This window comes from Dermacentor variabilis, unplaced genomic scaffold (assembly GCF_050947875.1).
Source record: "Dermacentor variabilis isolate Ectoservices unplaced genomic scaffold, ASM5094787v1 scaffold_12, whole genome shotgun sequence".
Lineage (NCBI taxonomy): Eukaryota > Metazoa > Arthropoda > Arachnida > Ixodida > Ixodidae > Dermacentor > Dermacentor variabilis.
In genome coordinates this window covers 19,520,856-19,544,766 of record NW_027460280.1, presented here as the reverse complement: position 1 = coordinate 19,544,766, position 23,911 = coordinate 19,520,856, and the positions used below count along the sequence as shown (strand labels likewise).

Here is a 23,911-nt window from a genome sequence, read left to right as displayed (position 1 = left end):
TATGCATTGTCCGCTAATAGCACTATGTCGTCCGCATACATCAGCCAAGGGATCCCCCGTTGCACCTTTTGTCCATTACGTATGTAAGATATATCAGAATCTCATTCACTGTTTTCTAGTGACCTTTTTATGACCTTGATACAAAGCGTGAACATTGATAGAGACGGACGGCATTCTTGCTTCAGTCCACGGTCACTTCCCACTAGTAGTTGGCATTCCGGCCTTCCAATACGTTGAGTACGCGGTTATCCTTATACAGTGGGTGTCCCACGGAACTTGTGTCAACATTTAAAAATATGCGAGTGCCACGTATAGCTGAACAGAACCAAGCTAATGTTGTTTGCCGTAGCTTGGAGCAAGTTAGATTATTTTTTGTATTTCTGTAGGTAATGTCTCCCTCAGTAGCTCCACGAGAGCGTTATCCGTGCCCTCTTGCTTGAGAACGTCCCATAGAGATAAGCTGTCGACGCTGTTGCAAGCTCTCTTTTATATAGAAATGCTATTCATAAAGGTACACTTTGAGCAATGAAATCTCCATGCACTGAGTTGGTACAAAAGTATTATTTTCTAAGCGTCAGCCTCGTCGAGCATGTTCTTAGCTCTCCTGGTATATAATTTTTCTGCACCAACTTCGCCAGCTCTATTATTATGGCTTTCATTGCCATTATTAAAATCACTGACGCCGCAGTAATTGTCCTCTACAAGCTTGTCGTATCCTTACCTTTCACTTGATAGATAAGGTTCACCCTGCTTTCACGCCGCCAAATTGAAATTCTGTTTATTTTAAACACTTCCTCTGTGACACTAGTCAAGTATGTGTCACGGTGCGGCATCATTCGATTCGGCGGAGCACCGATCAACGGGCGCCAAAAGGTCGTAGGAATAGGAACCGGCGAACAAGACGGCTTTTGCCGGCCACTCGGGCAAGCGGCCGAAAGAAGTCGAAAGCAGGTTTAGTGGTTATTGTCTTTTTGTCGTCGGCATGGCCGTGGCGCCCCGACAGCTTTTTGTAGGAACCCCTGTGTATTCTCTGCCCCACGCGTGCATTGAGAAGCTTGCTAAGAAGGCGGGGGAGCGAATACTCCGAAATATGTGATGTCTCTGTGCGATCCTGTGTCCACGAATTGCTGACAGTGTATGCGTGCCGACGGTGCCGTATGGACGGCTGCCGTCGTTTCTCCTGTGTTTGTTAACGAACTACAGAGGCCCGTCACGAACTGAAGGGTGTGCGTGTGTGGTGCAATACAAGTGCGCGACCTCTAACAGCAGGGGGAATCACCCGTTCCCTCGCCCCTAATTAAAAGGTGCGCGGCCAAGACCTTGGGTGGAGCCGGGATGCAATTGGGTGAATTTGATTGGATTGCCGCCAATATCTGCCGTTCCCCAACACAAGGAACTAGGGAAAAGAGAAGCTAGTTAAACGCAGGTTTTAGACCGAGCTAAGGAGTCTAGAAGCTGAGCCTACAATCTGCTGAGAAGCGTCAAGTAGCTAGTGCTGTCCAGTATCGCCTGGGCTGCCTAGCCGCGTCTGATTGCGAGTTACTAGTTGACGTAAGAGACGACAAACCAACGTCTCCAACGAAGCTCACGGTAATTCCCCTCAATTTAGCTCAACCTGCTTGAGGAAAGACGTCAGACCTAGACTCCCTGGAAACCCAGCCCAGCAATTGCATCCACCGCAACGACATTGGCTTGCCAGCATTCTTCGGGAAAGCTCTGCCTTCGCCTCCACGCTTTATGGACTTGCTGCTGCTGCCCGGTCATGCGTACGCCATCATTTGTTTTCTTTTGAACACTGTTTAGTTGACCACAGTTAAGTGTGTTTTGTGTAGTGCTAATTTCTATATTTACTGTTAATGGTTCGCTGTATTTATTTTGTCTTTATCATTGATCTAGGTTAAGTGCATGTGTGTTAGTGTTCTTGTGTTTTTTGTGTTCCGTTTAAATCGTGTGTAGTTGTCAGTGTATAAATTTTTTCTTTCTTTTTCCCGTCTCTGGCTCCTTCGCTGTGTCCGCTTGAGTACGGAACGACCAACCGGCTTGCATGCCGCGTCGACGACTTCGTGTCGACGGCGAACGGACGACAAGCCGTGACACTATGCCTTGCTCATCTCGACCCAGCTGTTTGATTAGCTGTATTGGAACTTAATCTGATGCTGCTGCCGTATTATTAGGAACATTTTCTTCTGCCTTTTAGACAATTTAAAGTTGTTTTTTACGTTAAATTTTGGCCTCGAAGGCGTCTGCGCTGCTGAATCTGATTGCGTCTGGGCTCGCTTTCTTTCTTGCCGAAGTTATCACTAATGACGTCACTCTTGTACCGCAGCTCGTTTTCTCCTTCGAAGATCTTACCGTCTTGATCCCTTACAAACGTTTGCGAGTTTTTAGTTTGTGCGCGGAGGGTAACACGAACAATCGAGCTTCCTGTCATGTGACCGAACTCGCCACACTCATTAGTGGACAGAAACAGGCGACGAAGCCTCGTGTTTGTTTGACACATTCCTTTGCCAAAGTCCGGTTTTGTCAAAAGCACGCTTTAGCAAGTTTAACATCAATTTCCGTTACGATGGAAAAGTGGGCGTGATGGTTTAGCATATTTTGAGGTCAAAGGCCCGTATACGACCACACACATAGGAGAGAGTGTGTCTTGTCTATCTTATACATGTCGTCGTCTACGCGCCTTTCGCCTCAGAGTATACGCGTAAGCGGCAGCCACAACGACGCCCGCGCAAGAAATCGCGCATTGCGGTTTCACGTTTACTCCCTGCCAACATCAACAGTGATTACGCATCATCGCGTGATAGCAACTCCAGCTCGCTCGCTTTGGTATTTTCACGAATAGCCTCGCTTCTAGAGCTGACACGCGCTGTGGCTTAGCGGCTATGGTGTTGCACTGCTAAGCACGAGGTCGCGGTTTCAAATCCCGGCCGCGCCGCATTTCGATGGAGGCGAAATGCAAAAATGCCCGTGCATCGGGGGCACGTTGAAGATCCCCTGGTGGTCAAAATAAATCAGGACTCCCCCACTATGGCGTGACTCATAGTCAAATCATGGTGTCGGCTCGTAAAACCCAGAATTCAATTCAGAGCTGACACCATCCTGGTGCCCTTCATTTTTTTTCATTAATATGCGGGAAATATACGTGAAGACGTTAGATGCGGGTGGAACCCAAGAACGCTCGTGAAACGTGCTTTAGTTTCACACACCTCCAGTGGTCAAATATAACCTGCCACGACTGAGTCTCACTGTGGCGCTTCGGGGCGACCATGATTTATTTAAAACACGTGAACAACAACGCCAGTTGGAAAGGAGGAGGCAAGCATGACAAGCGCACACACGCATGGCAGGAACAGCTGCGTCTGCAGAGCGTCCGCGGGGATTCTGTTATATGCTCATGACGAAGTGAAAAATAAAAAGAAAAACAGATGTGGTATAAGTGGAGAAGATTCTATGATAGAATATAAGGATTTCAATAAGTGAAGTCACCACAGCTGTGGCATCGTACAAGAACATTCCCCTAAGAGAAATTTACGATCAAGCTAGCGGCGTCACAACGCCTTTTTTTATTGTGTACTGCACGGAAGCAAAAACGAAGTATATACGCTATAGCACATCGCATGCAGTCAACATTAAAGAAAACGAGTGCTCAACGTATACCACAGATATGGTATGTGTGAATTATCCGCACCTGGATGAGGCTGTCGTCATTTCCGCTCCCAAAAGGATGCGTAAGCTAGTAAGAAAAATAGAGTCGTGGACGGCAAGAGTTTGTCACTAGTCGCTTCAGGGAACGTAATGTTCCCTGTATTGGTCACCTGAGTGCAATGACCCAGAGCGAGCGCTGTACAGGCAATGGCTCACCGGTTGTGACTCGCGTCCAAGGGTGTGCCAGAATATACTTTGTTCGCACAAGCGTGCACTGACAGTCGTAGAGTGGAAGGTCAGTGAAGATGTTCTGATCAACAAGAACATCATGGGGCAGTTCTTTGACAATTGAACTCATTTGTGTGATGCTTCGTGCAGTGGGTTAATTTTGACCACCTGGGGTTCTATAACGTGCACCCAATGCACGCTATACACGGGCGTTTTTTCATTTCGCCCCCATCGAAATGCTGCCCGCTGCCGGGATTCGATCCCGCATCCTCGGGCTCCAAAAAGCGGCGTTCTTTTTTTTTCAGAAAAGTAAGTGGAACAGCAGTGCATCATCTTTGACGCTACTCTGGTGGCGGATATCTAGAAGACAGTACGCTCCTCCTCAGCATGCCTTCCAAATGGATATGCCTTGCAAGCTCACTGGCTACAATTAGTAAATTTCAATCTGTGCCACAAAGTGATTAGTTTAATACATAATTACTGATATTTGTTAATTTGTCAGCGGCGGTCTGTGCGCCTGTTGAGTGTGTAGCATTTGTTCGAAGTGCGCTCCTTTTTTTTATTACTGCCATTTAGAAAGATAGCCTGCATGATATCTGAAACAAACGCGTCTGCTTGGAAATTTCGGAGGCACGGTTAACTTCGGAAGCCATAGTGCTACCGAAACATTCGGGTAAAATTCTCAGGTTATTGTTTAGCTGCGATGATTTTTTGATAATAACGTTAGATGAAAAAAAACACCACGAAAACATACAAAGTGTAAATCACACGGCAAAGTCATCATGAGTTTACCATGATTCACCAGGAAGTAATAAGGCCAATGCCAATAAGAAAATCGCGCAAGGCTTTCGTAGAACAATGCCAACGCTGAAAAGAGAGAGAGACCCAGAGAGCCATAAGCAGGAAAGTTTAGGGTGGTTGCCGATTAGCCTTTGACCTGCCACATGACCTACGTCACAGGTAGGTTCTTCCATCGAACCTCGATGGAAGGTTGCATGTAGGCCAGTTGATTCTTCATCATGTATGTGAAGGTGTTTGCGAAATCATCTGTTGAGCTATCGTTTCTTCGTTTCTGTCTCGTTAGAACTGTGCGTTACATGAAGCAGCGCTGAACCACCTTGTGCAGATTTGCGGCTATAGTTTCGAGCACAGCGAGCGTACCAAAATAGGCTAATGAATGGTCGTTGGAGAAGCTAATGTCTGTCCATAATCAAGAGACATTTGCCTCTTGAATTTCGCTTGATCCTCCACTATGACAACAAATAGAAATGTTTATTGTTCCTTGTATTTGCTTCCTGTAATTGTTTGCTCTTTATTCCTTATTTCACTCTCTATCTCTCTTTGTGAAACAAGACGACGTATTAACCACGAGTCGACAGCTGTACCGTGAAACGGCGCGGAAACACCTCTCAGAAAGCGAACGAATGAATTGTTATAGCTCACAGGTGTGAGCGCCGCAGCTAAGCGGTGTTTGTAGAGATGCACGACATGGATATGGTAATTGATGGCGTCTGTGTATATAAGCAGGCAGTATACTCACGCTGCGTAGCTAAAACGTGGAAGCTGAGTTCTTAAGGTGTGATATGAAAGAGGAGGAACAATCAGCTACAGCCTGGTTGTGGGCCACTTATTTCGCACGAATGGCACAGTATAAATACGAAGGCGAATCAGAAAGCCCTTGCCCCTGTTTTTTTTTTAAAGCCAAATTACGGCTGCAAATGCAAAGCCAACATATACATTCTCAGCGGTGGACCTTCCTTGGATCGGCCCGACCTTATCTGCCGGTAGCTCCGCGGCACGGCGCTGCTGTCAGTTGTTGAAGATGGCGGCTGTGCTTCACACGTCCACGGCGTACGAGCAACGAAGTGTGATTCGTTCTCCAAATGCGTTAGAATCCTCACAGCAGTCTCGTCCGTGTCGCCGTGCGCGTGCAGAGGAGAGAGAGAGAGGGTTAACCAAGCTAGATATTGCACTGTTGCGTATTTCCAATTGCTAGTAGGTACAGCGGGGCGTGGCACTTACGGAGACGACGGACGTTTGCGCGCATGCGCGAGTAAGAGCGGGTGCGAGAGAGGAAATGTCGGGACTTTTGCTCCTTGAAAGTACGACTCTGTCTAGGTACCGCGGAAGAGTTTCTTGGGGCGCGTTGTATGCACTTGTCCCTAGGCGTGACGGCAGAAGTCGCGGGGCGCGGTTGTGCTGAACTTAACATCGCAACTTGGCGGCTTGACTCAATTGTATTTATTCAATCACGTTTTTAGTAATGAAAACAACGTGTCATTATTTAAAGTTCTGTGTCTGTCTGTCAGTCATTATTTCGCATTATTGGCGGCGCCTCCAGGGCACCAAAGCGGAAACGGGGACATCAAAGCTAGAACCCGGACTGGTCCGTGGGTTGGGGCTCGCAGAGGCCTCCGCGTGCCAGGGGAATATAAGATCGGCTGTGCGCTATCACGGACAGGAAATTTTTTATGCGAACACCCCCTGGCACGCTTCGGCCTCCGGGGCCCCAACCGAAGGGCCGCCCTGCTTCCAGCTTTGATCCCCCCGCTACCACTTGGGTGCCCCGGATATCCTGCACCGCCTGCTTTAATATAACCTCAGGTGCTCTCCTGAGGCCTCCGTTTGCCGCTTACATGTGCCCTCCTGGAGCAGTGCTTGTAAAAAATCCGATCTATCGTTGCAACGAGAAAAGCCACCCGCGACTTATACAACACCAGCCAGAACATTGCCCCTTCAGACACTGCGATCACCAAGCGGCGTCCAGGCCCACTGCCTCACCGCGCGGGCAGCCAGCGGTGGAGCGTGTAAACTAACTCCACCGCACTCCGCAATGCCGGCATGTCTAGGGGACAAACGAATACAACGCGCGCTAAGAAACCTCCTCCTTAAGTGCCTAGGCAACCCGCCGTGGTTCCTCAGTGGATATGGTGTTAGTCTGCTGAGCACGAGGTCGCGGGATCGAATCCCGGCCACGGCGGCCGCACTTCGATGGGGGCGAAATGCGAAAACACCCGTGTACTTAGATTTATGTGCACGTTAAAGAACCCCAGGTGGTCGAAATTTCCGGAGTCCTCCACTACGGCGTGCCTCATAATCAGAAAGTGGTTTTGCACGTAAAACCCCATAATATTTTTAAACAAATAAGTGCCTAGGCAGAGTCATATATTCAAAGAGCAAAAGCCTCCAGATTTTCTCTCTCGCGCCCGGTCTCACGTCGAACGCCGTCAAAAGCACCACGCCCCGCTGTACCTACTAGCAATTGTAAAAACGCTGCCCCGGTTGGCTACTCTACACGTGGGGAAAGAAAGAGAAGTCACTGCTTATACCTGGCGGGAACGTCAAAACGGTTCACTGCACAGCCGTAATTTCTGAGTGTGTGCCCCTTCCAAGAGACTATCTGTGATAACCTGTATATAGTGCTAAAGAAGCTGTGAGGGGAAATCAACATTATCGTAGCGTTTAATCAGTTGATAAATATGCTTGTACTACGTATAATGTATAACATGTGATCATTATACAAAATTAAAGAGGTTTAACATATTTATGTATTTAGGTCTACAGCAAGTTTTCGCGTTGTTGTTCTTCCTTCTTTTTTTCTTTTTGTGCCTGCGCGTATGTTCTCATGCTACTTGCTCACTATGTGTCTTGCTTTACTTTCGTGTTTGTGGCCCGTCGTCTTTCCTCTTCCGTTCTCCTTATCTTCAACTTCCTTATCTATCCCCTCCTTCGTAAAGAGTAGGCAGGCTTTGTGTACCTCCGGGTGGCACTTGCCAGCCTGCTTCTTCGCTATTTCGCTCTCTGTGTGTATGTGTGTTTTGATTATTATTATTATTATTATTATTATTATTATTAATAAGCGGATTCGTTGGATCGCATCCTTGATCTACCCGTCGCGGTGGCTTAGCGGCTACGGTGTTGCGCTGCAAAGCACGAGGTCGCGGTATGAAATCCCGTCCGCGGCGGCCGTATTTGGATGGGTGCGAAATGCAAAAACCTCGGTGTGCCTCGCATCGAGGCATGTTAAAGATCCCCTGGTGGATATAATTAATCCGGAATCGCCCACTACGGCGTGCCTTATAATCATATCGTGATTTCCACGCGTAGAACACCAGAATTTATATTAAATTTAATCATTAATCTACGCTGATGGCAGTCATTAATTAAATCAGCTGCAGAGAACGTCCTTCTGTGATAGCGCGATTGCTTGTTTAGCTTTAGTCAATTTAATGCCAGCTTTTCCAGTAAAGCGGGCATCAGTTCTTGTGACCGATAAGCAGTGATGGTGAGTACGTTTCATTGCAGTAGCTGATGGTGCTGTATAAGCGGTAGCTGTAGTGTTCCATGAAGAGCCCACAGTAACCAGGACGAGATTTCAACGACTTAACCGCCGCGGGGGCTTAGCGGATATGGTGTGGCGCTGCTAAGCACGAGGTCACGGGATAAAATCCTGACCGCGGCGGCCGCATTTCTATGGCTGCGAAATGTAACAACGTCCATGTCCCGTGCATTGGGGGCACGTTAAAGATCCCCTGGTGGTCAAAATTAATCCGGCGTCCCACAATACGGCGTGTCTCATAATTAAATCATGGTTTTCGCTCCTAAAACGCCAGAATTCAGTTTTCAGTTCTGCGACTGTTCATCGTCTTTCTTCGAGACACGGAGTTGGTCAACGTCTGGTGACTTGTACTTGCTAAGAACGTATGAAATGCTCGATTTCCGCCTAAGCATGCTAGGCGAACCCCGCCCGTTGTTACATCACCACTTTCACCACGGCTATGAGTTACAATAGGCATACCGTTACATGAGTTGTCACAATAAGGGCCTCTAAAGCGCGGATGCTTATGAGTGTTTGAACAGCACGCCTCCCGCTTGGACGTTTGTACCACGGCGGTGTCAAGAACGAAAACGCAAGGCACTTGATTTTAAAGCGCAGTTCTTAGGCACCAGTTCCTGCGGTGAGCGTCGGCGTAACCGAGCGGACGAGCACAGCGAGCGCGGAGCGCCGCGAAGAGTGAAAGACGCGAGTAGGAAAGCGGAGGGAAGCGGAGGACGGCATGGCGAACGCGTGAGGAGAAAAGCGTAGTGCGGCGATGATCGCTGCGAGATGGCGCTAGAGTAGCGCACGTCGTCGGGGGCGTCTGTCTCCGGCGGCTGCGGTGAATCGCGCGCACGCGTCACCCACGCCTTTGGCGTTCGCCAGATTAGCGAGGCAGTCGCGCCACACTTCGCTCCCTTTGCAACGTGCCGCGCGAGATAGACTGTGCGCACCAGCCAATACATCGCGAAATGAAAACGCATATAGAGCTGCGCTCAAATTTCGCATTACCCGGGAGTACCGTTATCGTCAGTATATTTTTCATGCGCTGCCTTTTTTTTTTGTCGTAGCTTTGTCTAGGAGGGAGGATCCATTTGCAGTTTCGACTTATGGGCCTCCTGCTCTAAATATACTATGCCCCATGTACTGTAAATACGAAATAAAAACTTTGCAAATTAACAACTTTGGAAATTAACATATTGCAATACTTTTATTCATTATCAGGGTGTGACATACTTTGTGTAAATGAATAACTACACAATAGATGGAATATGTGCTTCTTTTACAGGCATCGCATAGAGGAAACGTGAGTTGGGTGCAGCGTAGCGTTTGGCCAGGCACCGCACTCGCTTTGTTCTTCAGTCGCAGCAGGGCTCTCCGAATCACACTGACGGCGTCAATTCTTGTCCCGAGAGGCAATCGAACGTGCCGCAGGGCGAAGCGAGATAAGACTCGCCGGCAGACAGGCGGCGAAGCGTGTCCGAAGCTCGGCGAGAGTGGTTCCTCCTTCCGCGTCGTTTCGGATCTGCCGAGCGGCTGCCGCATGCAGGCACCACCGGGGCGAGGAAACGCTCAGGAACCTTCCGGCGCGAGGAAGTGTTGCCCAAAATGCAGGCTGACCGCCATTTCCCGGTCAGCGATACAGGAACAAGGGAAAGCGCCGGACACCTCAAGATACCGCGCCACGGTGCATCATAGGCGAGTATCACGACGCCCAGCGATCAGCGGCGCGATGAAGCAGAAAGTTTTTGCGAGGGCGTTTCATGGCCACGGCTAAACGGCGTGCGCCAAACGCTGCGCCCACAACGAGGACGCATCGTGAGTCCGCTTTGTCGTTTATTTAAAGAGCTTCTTCCACGGTGCTGCTCTACAGCGCTGCTCTGGCTCGACTTGTTCGTGGAGTAGTCTTTTTTGGCTTGCCCGAATGCTACGGTTGGCGGTTTATTGCGGCTTCATAGCCACCTATAATTGTAATTGAACTTCACGTGAAAAGAAAAAGATTAAACATACGCGGAGACCGAAACGCCATGCGAATGTATCCGCCAACGCACGTGCGCCGTCAAAGTTATTTTTGAGCACTCCGAAGATTTGTTGTCCCGAGTTTTCGCATCATGTAAGAAAACAGGCTGCACAGCAAGGAGTTCGTTGCGCGTGCTCCACAGTGAAACAGAATCTGCGCGCCTGAAAGACGGCTGCATTCGGCGAGATTCATTGCAGGCACCTTCGGTCGACCAGCGGGGTGGCACCGCTCCGACGCCTGTTTCGTTAATAGAGACGCTTTTAGAATAGCGTTTGCAAAGAAACGTAACCGCATTGCGTACGTAAATAAATAGCGTCGTCCTCACTGTGCATGCTCCGAACGTTATTGGGTTTCTGTGATTTACGTGCGCTATGGTAAGCTACGTAATTTGGTGAGTTTAAAGTTGTTGCCCACGGCTCCTGCTTCAGCGTTAATTCTCGCGATGTCTACGTTGTCACTGGCGTCGCTCGCCAATAACCACTGAAATTAGATTTCGCGTTCTCTAAACTCACCTGAAACGCTAGTCATGAGCGCATAGCGCGTGCCATTTCTAAGATCATTCTGCGATTCCGGCACCCGCACGCCTGGCAACAGGATGGTTGCCAACGGACTGCCTTGGCTTGGGTACGCGACAACCTCTTTGAAGACGGCACCCTGTTTCGTAACGTCTTCCTTGCGTTTGCGTTCCCGTACGTTAAACAAAAAGCCTTGAAGCGACGCACGCCGAAACGTCCGGAAGGGTGCTTGAGTTTAACGTTCGTAAGGCGAAAAACGCTATTCTAAAGCTGCCTAATGTTCATTCGGTACACGAACGTTGTTAGATTTTGCGCGCGTCGCAATGCTGTCGTCGTGACTAGGAATCGGAGCTCCAACCTCGTTGCTCGTGAGCCGAACGCCATAGCCACTAAGCCACGAAAGAAATTTGCTTAGGTCACTGCAGACACTCATGTTTACTGTCCACAATAGTTTGCGTTATCGCAGTATTGTGAACGAATCACGCAAAATAAGCGCACAAATTGCTCTGTAAAGATTCCTAATACACGTCGCATAGTCGGCGAATAGATGAAACCGAGCAATGCCACCCGTAAGGACATGCCTCGAGTTCTTTCCCTGTTTGCCTAGTCAGAAAGGCTCAGGTAGGTCGCAAACTTGGCTGATTCTATCCCTTGATATCAAAGCCAGCTGCTCGGCTAGTATATATCACTTTCAGCCAGTGCCCTCAATGTTCGCGATTGCAGCAACAAAAGAAACAACACAATTTTTTTTTCTAACGTTGCTTAAACTGGTTGCCTTTCTCTCTGCAGCGGTCCACCGTAGCGAGACAGTGAGGAAGCACTTAAGTGCACGCCCGACGGGTTTTCTTTTATTACATCGCGTCCGGAAAATTAGGTTGCTTGGTTGAACGAAGAGTTAGCAAGGATTACGTCCAGGGTACGGCACTTCCGCTGTGCGTCTCGAGGCCTCGTTGTGAGCTGTTTCCAACGGCTCCGAAAATAAACTATTCCATGTTCTTAAACACTGAAAAGTAAGAGGGGAGAGAGAAAAACAATATTTTGTTCACTCCAAATCATGGCCGTAGGCTGCAGCATCAAATGCATAATAAACGGAAGTGGTCTCGAATGAAAGGAGATGGAGGGGTTGGGGGGGGGGGGGGTATGTCGCAGTTTTTGTAGTGACATTATTCAGTGCGCAAGCAATGCATGTTTCGCGCTGCATGTGTCACGGATCGCGAACAACATTATGTGCATCCCATGTCGTCGGGCTTTGTAACTGCGCGAACCTGTGACGGTATCTTCATGGCGAGTATATAGATTGGACTCTTGTCAACACGCCTACATAACTTATTTGTTGAAGGATTCATGCTTAAATCTATACATTAAATGTTAACTAATTAACCATTGTTAACTGGAATTAGTCTGCGGACCTTGGCTGTGTGATTTTCGGAAATCTACTAAAACGCCTGCTTTTGTTGTTGTTAGAAGTGGTGAATACATCATACACATAAACATCTTCCCGAACCTTACAGTATCGTTTAAATGATTCCATGCCAAAATCACTGATTTTTTTATATTTATTAGTAACATTGACAGAAATTAGCAAAACGAACGGATGCCAAATACCAACATTGCTGTTGTTATAACTATTCTGGCAATATCATGTTAAAGCAACATAATATTCCGTCTGTGCCATTTGGTTTAGTTTACAATCGTGTAGTTGAACTAATTACATATATGTGTGTTTATATTGAACATAGCAATTATTACATGTACGCAGCGCGATTAAAGTGAACTCAATTGTGACGTGGTCGGTATCTGAGGAGCCAGCTGACTGCATTTATTGGGGTGAGAGGGGCTCAAAGCTCGCACTAAGCGGTAAATGTTCGCCCTCCTTGTGTCTGTGTGACTCCACGAACTAACGCCTTCAAATTACGCAAGCCGGTTCGTACGCCCTCCAAATTAAAGGTTCGCGCCCTCAGCAGCGTCGGGAACAGGTGCGCTGCCATGGCACGTGCCGTGGCTGCAAGATTTCGCGCGCGCGCACGCACACATATTAGTATTACTGGAAAATGAGGATGGAACAGCCGCCGTGGTGACTTAGCGGCTTTGGTGCTGCGCTGCTAAGCACGAGGCCGCGGGATCGAATCCCGAGAGCGGCGGCCGCATTTCCATGGGACCAACATGCAAAAACGCCCCCGTCCCGTGCATTGGGGGCAGGTTGAAGATCCCTAGGTGGTCAAAATTGATCCGGAGTCCCCCACTACGGCCTGCCTCAGAATCAAATCGTGGTTTTGGCTCGTAAAACACCAGAGTTCAGAATAAGGATGGAACCCTGCGTCTTTGTGTCGATTATCGCCACCTGACCAAAGTCGCGAACAAGGACGTATGCTCTGTCGCACTGATACACGACGCGCTGGATCGACTCTGCACTGCAAAGTATTGTTCGGCGACGGATCTCAAGACTTGCTGTACTGTCAAGTCGAAGTCGACGAGAGGGACCGAGAAAAGACAGTCCTACTTACGCCGGACGGCCTCTTACAATTTAAGGTCGTGCCATTCGGTATCTCCTCAGCACCTGCGACATTCCAGTGCGTGTTGGACACTGTGCTAGCAGGTCTAAAGTGGCACACTCCCTTGTCTACTTTGATGACGTAGACATCTTTTATGCAAATTTCAAAGAGCATATAAGATGCAAGCAAGTCATGTAGATGCACCCTGAAACTGGGAAAGTACCGCTTTGCGTACGAAGAGCTCCTATATTTAGGCCATGGTATCGGCGAGTCTGGAGTACACCCAGACTCGCAGAAGACAGTTGCCATCAAAAAGTTCCAGCAGCCCGTCGACAAGAAAGTGATGCGCAGATTCCATGGAATGTGTGCATACTGCAGGCGCTTTGTCAAGGACTTTTCGCGCATCGCCGCCCCTCATACAACGAAATCAGACATCGATGTCAAGTGGGAGACACCGCAGGTCGAACCATTTGAAGAATTGCAACGACGTGTGGATTCACCGCCGGTAATTGAACACTTGGACGAAGACGCCGAGAGTGAAATCCACGCACGGCCGTAAGGCGTCCGCTTAGTGCGCTTTAAGCGATTCTGCGCACGCTAACCAACTCTGGGACTTGGATTGTTTGTTGGTTTGTTCAGTTTCATTACTACGTGTGCCCTTTAAATGCGAAGTGTGTCTTTGCCTCGTCGGAGTCAAGGTCTGAGCAAGGTCACGCTCAAGGAAGCGGCGATTATGTCTCAGAAAAATGTGGGCCGATCCCGGAGGCGGTCGCTCGCCGTGCTGCGCGCCAGAAGCAGACGGCTTCTGAGACGCGCGCCGAGTGCTGCCGTGGGTAAACGCTCCACGGTGGGAGGCCTCGCGGAGCAAGGGCGCAGGAGGGTGGCTGGCGTCTCCGCGGACGCGCCAGTGTTCTCATCGATCGATGCCCGCGCGATTAACTCGAGATCCGTTCACTTACCACCACCTATTGCAACGGTCTCGCGCATCGCTGTTACTTCGTTAGTTCAACCTACTTTGTTTAGACTCATCCAGGGACTAGGAAAGGCATTCAGTTTCTAGTAAGCTGGTCTGTATGCTGTTGGAACGAGTTGCGGCGGGAGAAAACGCCAGCTGCATTTTAACTTTTTTCTTTCATTATTTCCTCGTGCCATTATTTCCACGCTGGCAGATCCTCGGAAGCATATACCCGCGATATGGGTTACATAAGGTGGAAAATAAAATAATGCGAAACAGCGCCCATGATCAAACCCTGCAATAACCCTTGAACCCATAACCAATATGACTGTCACCCGTTACCTCGTCTGGCTTTTCCCTAATTGTACAGCACTTTTCGCGCAAATTGACAACTGGAAACAAGAGTTCCAAGGAGTTCAGAAATTACGCGATGTACTAAGGGAGAGAGCCGAGGCAACAGCCAAACATGAAGGAAAAGCAAAAATTAAAAAATTTAACCGTTGCTTGTGAAAATATTTATGGATCAACTTTTCTTTTATTTAAAAAGGATGTAGAGAAAAAAAGGCCGCCTGAAATGCAGAATGATTTCGTGTGTTTTTAATGACGCTTCTACAGTTATCAGTCGAGCCGCCTGACGTAGCCACTTTTCTGCTGTGCTTATGCGTGTTTTTTTTTTCTTTTTTGCCTTCTGCGGTGGGCACAGTACGTCTAGAACCGCAGCGTCCTGCGCTGCGGTTCTACGGGACTGGTGGCCATGCATCGTTAGGCACCTTCCCAAATAACAATACAAGTCGGTCTTGGCACTTTATAGAGCAGTAAACGAGAGATTCAAAAGAAGTGCGATTTTGCCGGAAAAAATATATTTCTGTGTAATTCTTGCAGACCTAATTCGAAAAATGCTACTAGAAATCTTTATTTTAGGCTCGCTTGTTTAGTAGTTCTTGACAGTGTTCTTCCGGCGCTTCTTTCCTGCGCGAGTCCATTTAATGTGGTTCCTTGTTTGTCAAGCAGCGTAAAGGTGCATCTCAGAGGCGTACCTGTGACATACACCTTATTTCATATTTTTCTTGCGGGTTTACGCGTCATTATGCCAAACGGTAGGCATTATTTACGTTTGTACTAGAAACGATGTACCCCCCCCCCTCATTTTCATGGAAAAGTTATCTTGGGTTACTCTGGGGCTCTAATCCAAATGACAGCATACGAGTGTTCTTACCTTCCTCCACAAACACTTGGCACAAGTTGGCGGGTTCGGGCGGCCGAACCCCCCAACTCGGGCCAAGGGTCTGAAAAACGTAGCTGAGTTAAAATATATATCGGACTTTCACGTCTACGGTAAATTTTGTTTCGAATTTGCAAATTATTATTAATACAGCGCCGAAACACGCCCAAATTGCTTGATATTTAGCCGATGATATTTAGCGCCACTTTGCCAGAGGTCTCAGACTGCAGTGGAAATTTGGCGCCACGAAGCAGGGAAGTGTTCGTCGCTTTTTCCGGCAAGAGCATTTCACCGTCCAACCACAAGGAGCGTAGCCGAGGGAAAGGATGGGCGAGGGGCACACTGAGAACATCAGCCCCCCCCCCCTTCCCTCGCCGGAATTTCTGTGCACCGGGTTCGTGGGATGACGAGGCCACGCTTGCTATCGGCAACTATCGGTAGCACGTGATGCAACGCCAGTCACTGCGACCGGAGGCGGCCGTCGACTCCTTGCATAACACGACGCACGACGACAGCCGCTCCTCCCAGCCATCACGACAACAGTTTTCTGCCGTTTCAACAGCGTGGAAAATACTGATGTAGGAGGCACGATCGCGCCAGCAGTTGCCATGATTGGCCCACTCAACGCTTGAACAGATCTGGCGTCCGCGCGCCTTCGTGTTCCAGCACGTGAGCTTGCCTAGTTTCGGAGGCGGTCCTAAGTTAACTTTTCTTCTTCTAGTGAAAATGATTGAGCGCGTCTGCTTCGTCTTCTCGTGTTTGCTGGATCCTGCTGACATCGTTTTGTTTTAATCACGGATAGCGTGATGGCCCGAATATACATTTCAGAAAAGCCGAACCAATGCAGCAGTGAGAAGCTAAATGCTTGTTTTAGTAAAGACCAGTGGTTAACTCAGGATAGGTGAGAGGAGGAAGCCGAATCTTTCCTCTTCACCGCCGGGAGGCAGAACTTCCACAGGCGAATACGACTTACTCTTGTTTTACTTATAAAAAGGCGATTATCTTCATATTTGCTGTCCTTTTTCCACACGGTGTACTCTGAACAAAGAAAAAAAAATGGCCTCCAAAGTTATTTGGTCTGCTCTAATTGTTTTTGTACAAGTTCCCCTTTATCCAGCCTTATATATACGTCTTCCGTTTAACCGCGGGGTTTTTGGCCAATGCCCTGTAGTGCGTACGCGCCATAGTGTAGTGAGATGGGTTCGACCGGAATTTTGAAATAATAAGAAGAATGAAAGTATACGAAAAGACAACTTCTCTCAGATGGGAGCCGAGCTCACAACCTCCGGATAGCGCTGGCGATTGCCAAGCTATCGAGTCCTCGCAAAGTAGTGTGTGCGCACCATATGGGAGCCATGGAAGCATGAGCCAGCGCCACTCGCAGCTATCATGGAGGATGCCATTCGGGCGCCACGTACGGGCGGCGAACAGCGTGCACGCTCCCGACCACTTCGGCGCCTCGTTCGAACTTCGCTCAAGGTGCCACGGCGTTATAGGCAGCGAGTATGAAAACACTTTGCTTTATATTGAGTGCACTTATTGCCACACATTGTTTCGCATTTCACGTTTGTCAGGTTGATTACGTGTACTCTACGTATGTAACCTCTTTCTTTATTAGCGTTATTGTAAATAGTGTTTATATTTCTTTAAGTAAAATGACCCATGAATGTACTATCTTTCTTTTTAATTCTCATCTTCTGTATGAAGGGAGGAAAACCACGTATCGTAGCCAAACATATAAAAAAAAGTTGTCTTTTCGTATACTTGCACTTTTCTTATTATTTCTACACATCAATCAAAATTCCTGTAGAACCCATCTAAGTACACTATGGCGCGTACCCGGTTAAACGGAAGGGGCGAAACAAGACTTGAGAGAAAGTATATGACAGGATAAAATGCAAGTTGTACAAAAGTAATTAGAGTAGATTAGGAAAATTCTGCAGTAGGGTAGTTGATTCGACATACATAACACTGTTGAGCAGAACGACGAAGGGACAGGACTTGAGCGAGAAAAAAACACACGACACCTGAGCGCGAAACTGGTTTATTTTTCGGCAAACGAAGCGTGCATATAGCCTACACACATGCACAGGGATGCTCTTCCCGGTCTACATATGCCCTCTGTTATCAGTGATTATGCTAATCTCTTTATTGCTGAGTGAAATAGACGACGCGCTGACACATGAGCCCTGTGGGTATATCTTGATGTTGTATGCTTCCACGACTTTTCTTTTACGTTAGTTCCTACTTTTCAGCAGAATCACCGTCTTGAGGAAGATAGCCCTGCACTCGCATTAAGCGCAATAAGTGCATTTGCGACGACGGATTTGGGCTGAGGAGTCGCGTGTTGTTTTCGCGCTCTTATCCCTTCGTCGCTCTGTGTGTTAGGTAGAGTAGAATAGCTAACTTTGGAGGTCATTTTTTCTTTGTTTAGATTAAACTGTGTGGAAAAAGGATAGCAAATATGAAGCTAATCGCCTTTTGATAAGTAAAACAAGAGTGATTTGTATTCGCCTGTGGAAGTTGTGCGTCCCGGCGGTGAAGAGGAAAGATTCGGCTTTTCTTCTTCCTGCTATACCTATCCCAAGTTAACCACTGGCTTCTACTAAAACAATCCTTTTGCTTCTCACTGCTGCATTCGTTCATAATAAAGGCCGCTATATCTGTGTGTACCTATATGCTGCGAACTTATCACTGTGTGCTTTCTGTGTTTCTTTTTTGTATAGTAGGTAGAGAGACTTCTGCCAGGTATTTATTTCTACACCTTCATTAGCCTCTGTACCTTTATTGGCGTATTTAGAGAAAAAAATAATAGCACACCTGCATGCGAACTATCTTCCAATCTTTGTACCTGGCGCCGTGCCCTAGCCGTGGAACAAAGTTATCACAACGAATGCGAAGCCCTGCGGCCATGTCGCGGAAATCGCGGCGTCATCACTACGTGCTTAGCACACTTGGCATATCTTGGTGCGAGTTGGCGTACCGCATGTGCCTGTGCTTGCATCGCTCCCAAGGTAAATATACCTGGTAGCGAAGCTTCCATAGGAGCCCATACGATCAAAACATGGCGGTTCATGGGGCTTAGCGCCATCTGTATGTGAAGGGAACACTTCCGGCGAAAGAAAAAAATGTGACGCCATATCCGTTAAAAACAGAAGTGGCGTCATTTTGTTTTCGAAGGCGCGAAATTTGTTTTGTTAGCCTGCCTTTAGAGCTAGATATTCGAAATTCCCGCCCCGCCATTAGACTTATGGGCGTTTGGAGCTTTCAGCTTGGAAAGCGATGCAGGAAAAGGCCAGCCGTACGGTTGTCGAAATCGCACCTCTGCACAGAACATACTTTCTTTGGAGGCCGACGAAAGCTTTAGGTGTAGAGTGCTGATCCTATCGTCGGATGCCAAGCCCGTTGGCCAGCGCAGTCGCACGAAAACAACAACACAATTATCTGGCGGTCGTAACTCACTACTTTTGACTGAACAGATTAAGAAGCGATGAAGCTACCCGCGTCACCCAATTCAGACAAACTTCGACAAGCAAGAAAGCACAAACTGTGAGGGGGGCGTATTTCAACAGGTGAACTTTACGAGCTCGCCTTTCTGCACATTTCAAGAGGTGCATTGCATTGCGAGTGATAGCGGCGACAACGCCCCCTGTAACGATGGGCGCTGAAAAGATAGGTATTTATTAATAAGAAAAAAAATTAAATGAACTTCCATTTTCTTAACTTGTCACGAATATATAAAGCTGACCAGAAATTTCATTTTCGTTGAATGAATCTAACTGTGTCTCACTTGAATTAAAAAACGCCTTTTTTCTTTCCCAATATTTGTTCCCTCCAAACATAGTCGCGCTTCAATCGCTGCTCCCATAACCCCCCTTGCTGATGTCGGTGACAACTTGTACTGAACCGCTGTTTGCCCGAAGCTTCGCGACCTATTTGGATCGACCTTGTCGCGCCAGCTTTCCGTCACAATATTCGCCTGGTGGGAAACGACTATCACCTCTGCGGTGTCTGCACTAACCTGCAGGCGCGCAGGTTGGTGCTGCACTCACAAGGAGAATGGCAGTTCAGTAAGCCCGCACTTGTGCTGCCGTCGAGATTGTTGAACAGGAGCCGCCTGAAGTTTAACATTCTGAGACAGGCAGATTTCTACTGCGTACGAACTTCATTACGCTGCGGACTCAATTAGCAACTGGTTTGGGATATCGGACAAATTTACCGAAACTGCACAGGAAAATCCAAGGACACCGAAGGACTTGTTATCAATTGTGAATACGAAATCATTAATGTCCACTTGAACGCCGCTGAGCGGTCCTTTTAGTTATGCGAGTAATGTTTGCGTTGATGCTCGTTCCGCTCGCCGTGTACTGGAAGTGTTGACACAGGTGGATTTCGCTGCCGCTTCGCTCGTTTTGCTGCGTCCTTCCGATCCCTCACTTCGACTGCAGTGTCGTGGACTGCTGAGCTTGCGGCCGCCGACCACTGCTCGGGCGCGGAACGTGCTGCCCGCGAGCGCGCACTCGCGGCGTCGCAGCGAATCGGAAGTCAGCTGGCGTTCACTTCTACAGACACCGCCGGCTTTTTCGCTCAATGGGCCAAGTGACGCACCAAAAAACGACGAGCTGCTTCGGAAGAGACACTGCGGTGAAAGCGGAACCGACGGTTTTGGCGGACGCGTTTCCATAGGGGAACCCAAGGGCGTGATTACACCGGAAGGACGAGCGCTGAATAGTCGGGTTCTGCGTTCGTGCTCATCTCTGTCACATCCGTTCAGGATCGACTCCAGCTGTTTCAGTCCACTTCCATTCGGCTTTCGCGGGAGCAAACAAGCCGTCTTTTCTCGACAAATGTGGAATGATCCTCTGGATACGTTTTACCCAATTCTCTTCTACGTTCCCTGTCCGCTGACTTGCAGCTGCCTCTTCGGCACGGACTACTGTAATGCGTATAGAGGCCATGCAATATCACCTCTGTGTCGACGTCTAATTCCCAAACACATATTTCTTTTTTTCCGATTTGGATGGTCGATAGTCCCACCTGTGAAACCTGCGGCAGTGACGAGGCCTTCGAGCACTTTCTTTGCGTCTGTGGGCGTCACAGTGCGCAGAGACAAGTGCTGTGCGCCGTGGTTGGCAGACGAGACAATCGACCATGTAAAATAAGAGCGGGATGTTGCTGGAACGCGTTGTTTTGTCGATAGCGCGTGACTAAGGAGACGCAGCGCGACTCACCGTGTGCCGCCGCCGCCAAGACGCCGAGGAGGAACGCGGCGAGCTGCGATCGCCGCATGGCTGCTGTCGACTGCGCACCGGTCCGCACGAGCAGCCGAGGCCCTTCCTCTTGCCCTCTTATACGCGGCCACTGGCCCCCGCGGAGGCAACCCCTCGCCCCTCCGCTGTGCGCGCCTCGTCGCGATGCGCGCGTTCAAAGACTGTCGTGCAGTTCTAACATCTCGGTCAGCCGCCTTGTCGACAGACGTCCGCTGAAATATCTTGCGCCGCCACGAGAGCCTCTCCCAAAAGCGCCCACTGCACGTCCGTGGTTTCGCGCTGCTCTGTTGCCGGCGGAGCCAATCGGATATATCGGGCACCACTCTTTGCACGACCCAAATACCAAGCCTCGTCAAAGTATGGTTGCAGGCTCGGGAATCGGTCCCTGTCAGTTCAGTCACTAAACGTGGTTTCGGTGACGTGCAAGAGAACAAGCGGCCGCTCGACACGCTGAACAGCCTTCATGGTCGCCGATTCTGTGCGCGCAGTCGCGGCAATGCATGCGCTCAACAATGCTGCAACATTGCATAGTGTACTTGGCACCAATCCAAGCTAGTCAATACGGCCGAAGGTACGCCTAAAAGTCACCTCCCGCCATGACTTTGCCTAACAAAATTACTGTTATCCTCGTCGGATTTTCTGCAGGGTGTTCCAGAAAACCAAGCGTTTATTTCACTCGCAAATACAAAGTAGCCAAATACAAAGCACGTGGAGCAGCTTCAAGATGAGCCCGTTGATCCCACGACAGCAGCTCATAAACGCAGCCGCATGTAACTGCCTCTAACGGGACACATTTTTACTCATGTTCCCATATGAAGCCCATATGAAACCAACAGATAAAGAAGCCAAGAAAGCATAGGGGGACTTATTGGGAGTTTGGTAATTCAAGTCTACAAAGGATAAGCTAAACTGAAAATGGAAGACAAAATTATTTGCCGCCGGTGAGACTGGAACCCACAACATCCGCCTTAACGCGTGCGTTGCACTACCGCTATACCCACGGCGGCTGCTCCCACGTCCACATTCTTGGATATTTATGTATGTGTAAAATATCTAAACTTGGGAGTGTTAGCTGACATCACTCAAGGCTGAGGTCTTTTTTCACCGACTTTAGGAGCAAGCAATAAATCCTCTTATGCACCTGAAGGCATCAAACCTGCCCAAGTCGAGACTCTCGCTATACATTGACCAAGACGCGGAATTGATTTGTCTAATGACAGACTTACGAAGCCAACAGATAGTGAAGTCAAACAAAGGATAGGGGTAGTTGGCAAGTGGAGTTTTTCATTCGTGTGACGCTTCAATTCATCCTTTTCCTTGGCTTCATAAGGTTGTGACTAACATAAATCAAGACCCTCGGTTCTCCTTCTCATATGCAGATATCTTCAGAGTAACACGAAACACGGGTGCATTATAAAACAAAACAAAAATAACGACGAGAATTTGTCGCTTACATATCCAGCTTTTCTGGACACGTACCAACTAGCGCTCCAAGCGGCCGCGGCACGAAGCTAGCGCGTTTTCAATGGAACGAGCGGGTTTTCGGCGAATAACAAAAACTGCAGGTGGATTATTGAAAAAGGCAGGCGACAGAGATGTTCTGGAAGACAATCCACATGAGCCAAATGCGGTGATCAGGCTGTGGCAAGCAAGAATTTTGTTCCCAGAGCGGTTAAAGATTCAGCAATGGAAGCCTGTGGAAACAGCGAAAAATTGTACTCATTTTTCGAGACAAAAGCGGCAGCTGTGATACAACTACGGCGTCTATCGTAATAGCCGCTGCAGCGTATGTGGTACGGGGACTCAGCTTTAGATTGATGCCTATCTCGACTCTCTACACGTGGCGTAACACTGTTCCCAAAAGGGATTTTTCAAACATAGTCGTGCAAGTTCACGTGGTCTCTATAGAAACCCAAGCGTATCACTTGCGCAAATGTTGGACGCGGTGGCAGACGTTTAATCGCTCGCACCTATCGTTGCGCGTCACGCTGGCAGCAGTTCGATGCCGTGCTGCGTGACACCGCTTTTTTTTAACGCCACGTTGGACTCCGTTCGACAGTCTCCCACCAAACGGTCGAAACACAAAACTCAAGTTTTGGTTTCAGTTTTTTTTTTTCAGGAGGGCTTTTCAAATATTATATTTTCTATTTTTACCTCCTAAAAGCGTAGCAATGGGTTGCTTACTTGTTAAGTCATTGCTTTTATTGTAAGATTTTCTTCCTTGGACAACATACCAACAACCATGCGCATGTCTCTGTGTTACGTTGAAAGAAAATACTATCGTGCCTTGTCACGGCCGGTCTCGAGGGGTGCGCGCGCTTCTCTTCTTACGGCCTTCGCAATTGGGTCTGTTTCCGCCTCCCACCGCACCGCGGTGGGGTCGCCACTGCCCCACTGCTCCGCCGCTGCGACCGCCGTTCACGCGGAAGGAGAACGCGCGCCCGCTCCAAGTCCGTCCCGCGTGAGTGGTAACCGTCAGGTCCTGATATTTCACCCTACGCATTATGCAAAGACAGCGCAATCAGCCTCTTCGATTTGACAGCTAAGAGTTATAAAGAACAGAATAACTACCGCGCGTCATCGCGTGCTCTTCTTCAGCATGACTGCATGGTCGCATGAGGCTTTGGTACACTCACGTCAACACTTTCTGCCCGTTAAATTTGGAGGGAAACAAATCTACCAGCCTCTTCAGTTTGCCTACTGACGGGTTTTAACCAGTGTGTAGAATTATAAGCGACCTGAAGCGTTTATATGACAGATTCCTAAGAACACGGTTGGCACACCACCAGGCAAAAGTTTTCTGATACGGCACCCTGAAACGTAGTCACTCGCGAGGAAATGCCGGCTGCAAACCACACTCGATGCCGACTTGTCGTTGAAGACTAAATTTTCTCTGGAGATGTTCTTGAGCCACTCTGCAAACAGTTCTGAATCACTCGGGAATTGATGAAAAGAAACGCCCTGAATCTTGCCCAACTGCGACTTGCAAAGCGGTACGCAGCAGTACACCATCGCCGCGTCGGATGATCAACGGCGGGCAATAAACACCGTCGCACAGCAAATAACTTAATCCGTGGAAGAAACGGGTAGAAACGTGCACCAGCGCTCACAACACTAAAGGCCACGCTGCCTGCCGGCACACAGTGCGATGAGAGCACTCCCCGTCCAAGAGAGAAATATGCGAGGCTCGGAAAAAAAAAAGCAAGCGCAGACCAACAGTGACGTTTGCGCTTCGCACATAAGAGG

General features: G+C 48.6%; 1 protein-coding gene across 1 annotated transcript in view; it reads right to left on the bottom strand.

Annotated features, from left to right (window-relative positions):
• The window catches only part of LOC142566156 (uncharacterized), a 136,436-nt gene extending 115,703 nt beyond the window's left edge, over positions 1-20,733 (bottom strand). Inside the window, exon 1 of the mRNA XM_075676995.1 lies at positions 20,627-20,733. Within this exon, the coding sequence (XP_075533110.1) occupies positions 20,627-20,684 (58 nt within the window). The 5' untranslated portion in view covers positions 20,685-20,733. The remainder of the gene's footprint in view (positions 1-20,626) is intronic.
• Between the last annotated feature and the right edge of the window lie 3,178 nt (positions 20,734-23,911).